The sequence below is a fragment of the Otolemur garnettii genome, unplaced genomic scaffold (assembly GCF_000181295.1).
Source record: "Otolemur garnettii isolate 467f Iridium unplaced genomic scaffold, OtoGar3 scaffold00024, whole genome shotgun sequence".
In the NCBI taxonomy this organism is placed as follows: Eukaryota; Metazoa; Chordata; class Mammalia; order Primates; family Galagidae; genus Otolemur; species Otolemur garnettii.
The window spans coordinates 12,670,835-12,675,760 of record NW_003852419.1 but is presented as its reverse complement, the minus strand read 5'-3'; the positions used below and the strand labels follow the sequence as shown (position 1 = coordinate 12,675,760).

General features: G+C 42.1%; 1 protein-coding gene across 1 annotated transcript in view; it reads right to left on the bottom strand.

Annotated features, from left to right (window-relative positions):
* The window catches only part of EML6 (echinoderm microtubule associated protein like 6), a 293,843-nt gene that overhangs the window by 68,418 nt on the left and 220,499 nt on the right, over positions 1-4,926 (bottom strand). Inside the window, exons 22-23 of the mRNA XM_003787924.3 lie at positions 1,526-1,678; positions 1,221-1,352 (exon numbers count right to left, since the gene is read on the bottom strand). Coding sequence (XP_003787972.1) covers positions 1,221-1,352; positions 1,526-1,678 — 285 coding nt within the window. The remainder of the gene's footprint in view (positions 1-1,220; positions 1,353-1,525; positions 1,679-4,926) is intronic.

Below are 4,926 nucleotides of genomic sequence, written 5' to 3'. Positions count from 1 at the left end.
TGTTCTTCCCAACTCCACGTCTTTGTACACCGTGTTCCTTTTGCCTGACTGCTCTGCCGTGCCTTTGCCATCTGGGGAATTTACCACTCCCATGAGGCTCCACGGAGTCCCCTAGGAGCTCCTCCTTCAGACCACACTGCTTTTCTAGAGGCGGCAGTAGAGGCGACCCTGGGGTAGAAATACCTGCTCCAGACCCCTAACACTGGGCAGGTATCCAGGATTGGATTTAGAGCAACCCACTTGATAGCAGCGATGGCCCCCTGGGCACTCGTCCTGAGCCCTGCTCCCCACTCTCTATGACTCGCTGCTTCTGGCTCTCATGCCTTACCCACTTGTGTGTAAATTACAAACCCCACAGAGAGTAGGAACCACGTCCTACTCACCTCTATATCCTACATATTTTCGAGTTAAGCCTTTGCATGTGGCAGAAGCTGATTAGTTAAATAAACAGACAAACCCTCCTGGTGTTTGTGGGTGTGACCTGGTGGAGGCTGGGCGTTTTGGCGAGTCGAGAAACTCCAGCTCTGAGCTCCAAGTAGCTTTCTACCTGCATTGGAGGATGGAAATGGCTTGAGATGTGTGGTGGTTCTTCAGGAGATAGAGCTTTGGTCAGAAAAAGGAAAGAGCAAGGGGCCAAAGGCAGGGACACCAACCCCATTCCAAAGATGAGGTGGTGTTTGCAGCATAACAGAAGGCTCGGGAGAATTCAGCTGCCCTAAAACTCAATGGCTTCAATTATAATGATAACAGTAAACAGACAGAAAAAGCCCTCAAAATGTTGACAGCAGCTGCTTCTGTGCTGTAAGATTACAGCCATTTATATTGTGGGATTCTTCCTTGAATCTCTAATACTCCATTGCTATTTTCTCTGGAAACAATACAGACGGGATGTTGATCTTTTTATTCATTTATTTATTTATTGTAGAGACAGGGTCTCGCTTTGTCGCCCTCAGCAGAGTGCCATGGAGTCACATAGCTCACAGCAAACTCTAGCTCCTGGGCTCAGGCGATTCTTTTCCCTCAGCTTCCCGAGTAGCTGGGACCACAGCGCCCACCACAATGCCAGGCTATTTTTTTGTTGTGGTTTGGCCGGGGCTGGGTTTGAACCCGCTACCCTCAGTATATGGGGCCAGCGCCTTACCCACTGAGCCATAGGCACCACCCTACATTGATCTGTTTAAATGCTGAAATTATATTTTAAAAGACACAATATACTTTACCTCTAGAGTCCCAGTCGATATGTGTTATGTAACTAGAAGCCCCTTTGCAGATGCCAACCCGTTTGCTGGTAAGGACATTGTAAATATCCACGAAGTTATCGTGGGATGCCACGGCAAGGTATTTCCCCGTATCTATAAAGAAAAAGGCGCAGTTAGCACCAAAAGATTTTTTATGGGATTTTCTTACAGGAACTTAGTATTTTAAAGGGAGGAAAAGATTAAGCAAACATCTAAAATAGTCTATTCCTGTCAGTTTTTTGTCCCCAGATTGTGGTATTTTAAAAAGCATCTGCCGTCATTGTCACCTTTTGAAAATTTAATGTCAGAGATCATTTCTTTCCTGTGATGGAAGGAGACCATGTCTTCGACAGTGTCAGCATTTACCACCAGGAAGCTGCCATCGTTCAAGCCGACTGCCAGGGCTTTCCCGTCCGGGGAGAAGGCACAGCATCTTCCACCTGCAGAAGGATCCACAAGGAGCACTCACTCTCCGGTATTTGCCAGCCGGCCGGCCCAACCAAGAGCTGGGAAATCTGCTTCGGGGCGTCACGCATGGCCGTGTGACCGTGTCTTCAACACTGCACTGTGGGGAACTCAAACTTCATCACTGAAATATCTTTCTCCCCCAACCAAGAAAAATGGTCCTAATGTCCAAAACACGTTTTCGATTTCATTCATTTCACGGTATCTGAATACCTGGGTTTTCCAAAAGACAAGAGGGTCAAATGAAGAAAAGGAGTAGACTACAACCAAGACCTTGGCTTTCAAGAAAAGATTCTTTTACCTATAAATCACAAACTTTATTTTTCCATTCTTTTGGAAGCACCAGGTCTAGCATACGTGCAAATCAGAGAAAATGGTGTAAAGTCTAAGAAAATTCTCTATAATAGTCAACTCTTTGAAGGCCCTGTGGTGACTTAGGGAGGCGGTATCTCTTAGGGCACAATAGGGTGAGAGTCTGTCACACACATGTGGCACAAAACAGGGTACAGATGAAGGACGACATGAAGGGGCACACACAGTGCCTACTTTAAAAACACAAACACACATACACGTTCTTCCTGAACGTCACTGCAAATTAGGAATGCTGGACACAGCCCGTGTTCCTTTCCACTTACGCTTTTTCTAATAACTTGTCTTTCTCTTTCCCCTTTGTATGGATTTTACCTTCCAAGAGAACTCGTGTAGAGAATGCTGCGATTTTGATATGCCAATAAAAGAAAATTGAAGAGACATTTGTCTTACGGAAGGAAAACCTCACTCTTTCTCTTATCTATAAAGTCAACTTCTCTTTTTAGTTCAAATTAATAAGAGAGGACAAATTTTTAGGTGATGTTGTTTTCTTCACCCGGGGGGTGTGTGAAACGCCCCCACTTGTGTACATTAGGTGAGATCTGCCAACCGGCTCCCTTTCTCCCACCAGCAGTGTCCAAAAAATGATTTCTAGAAATGTCATTACAGAACTCCTATTCTTAAATGTTACCTCCTGTTTACATCCTTGGCATCAAGATTAAGGTGACCAAATTTTAATTGGTAAAGCGGGACACCATTGATGGGGGGCGGGGGGTTCTTAATTAAAAATTTGGTCTGTATGGAGCAACAAAAATTTTCATAGAATGCAAAAATAGTATTGTAATATATATTTTTTAATTTCAACATAAGTACAATTTACAAATATGATGCATTAAAAAATATGTATAGTATTATTTTATTCTTTGGCATATTTCTCAATCTGAGTGAATTTTTTTAGTAGATTGCTGTCGTTGTTTAAAAGGTCATGAAATTTTTCACAAGAATTTGTTAAATTATATTCCACACATAAAATGGCTTTCAAAGTTTCAACACTTGTGACTTTTCTGACGTCCACACTTTATTTACCATAGAAAAAACGCGTTCAGTTGCAGCATTAGTTCCTGGTAAGGACAGTGTGTATCCCACAATTTTTAGGGCATTATTGTATGGAACATGGTTTGTTTCAAAATGATGAAATATTTCTAACCATTCGTTCTCTATTGTGATTTTTGCTGATGCCCAAGATTTAACCTTTTCCTTATCAATATATTTTTTAATAATGATACCTCATAAGTCATAAGTGTCACTTTCAAGGCTGGTGCTAGACTTTTTGCCACCACTATAAAATATAAATAATACAAGTACTGTCTTCTAAATTCATGAAATAAATACATAAATTACTTACCTAAATTATCTGAATAGCTGATTTGTTGACATCACTTGTTTACCTAGCACTAGCACGCAGTACGATGTGTATCATCTGAGAGACAGTTAACAAAATGTTTTCGTGGTTGCCAATGCCAAAAAATGCCATTGTTCATTAAGTCCAAACAATGGTGGTCAAATTCTAACAATTCTAACAATTGATCAACAATGCAAATTTCAAGAAGCAGTTCTTGATAATCAGTTCTCAACAATTATTTGTTAGTGTTAAAGTTTAACATTATAAAATTAATAAAAATAATATAAAACTCATATCCTGGCAAAACAGCCACGTGGCAGCCAAAAACCATATATTCCCTTCCCGTTTTCCCGTCATTCCCTTGCTTGTCATGCATTCTTTCCAAAAATTGGGACTTTTTAAAAACACCATGGGACGCGGGACAAATTGTTAAAAATTGGGACTGTCCTGCCAAAAGTGGGACGTCTGGTCACCTCAAAGAGACAATATTTAAGAATAAGTGTTCTGGAATAACATTTCTAGAAATCATTTTTTGGACATCATGCCTTATTTACAAACTAGCTTTAGAGAATCTTGTTCTACCTTAGCCACTCCAATTCTCTGATCTATGGATCACAGCACATCACTCTTGGGGTGGAAGACTTTATCCCTACCTCTTTTGTCCTGGGAAGAATGGAATATGGACAACATTCTCTCCAGGGGGGTCTGTAAGGCTCACTGGCACCAGGAGAGAGCTGCGCCTGCCATGTTCTCTATAATACTTCTTTACAGGGCCACATGAGACGTTTCTGAATGAGGAACATGGACTTCGTGGTGGTGCGTTTAAGAGTATGCCCACCCCCTACCACCACTCATACTGGTCAGCACAGCCCCAGGGATGGGACAGCCACACAGCCTCATGCTATGGCATTTCATACCGAGCCTTACAAACTCCTCTGTCACCATTAACAGTACACTGAAAGCCATCTTTATGCCAGTAAGTTTAAACTAGCTCACCTAAATTCTATCTTTATTTGTATGTGCACTTAGCATTTATTGACCTGCTATAAGTCAGACATGGTGCTGGTAGCGGGAGACAAGCCTGCCCTTAAGGAGTGTTATCAAGATTAACTCTATCGTACAAATCAGGTCACATGTGAGAGTGCAAAGGTGAGTCATCAATAATTACACCAGAACAACAGAGACAATCTGGATCGAATGATGATCCTACCAAAAGTGGGTCAACAGTTGTTCTTTTCAACTAATTTTTAACCTGGAGAATAAAGTCCACTGACTGACGTTCAAGTCCCCTACCATGAGGCTCTGATGCATCATTTCCCCAGGATAAACCAGTGGCCAGAAGGATCCAAGATTGTAGTGGTTAAGAGCACAGGCTCAGACTTGGGTTGAAATCGTAGCTCCCCTGCCTGCCAGGACCCAGGAATTTAGGATAAAGAAAAGGCGTCATGGCAAACGGAGATAGTGTCCGACTGGGAGCCACACTACCTGGGTTTGAATTCAGTTTCATAACTT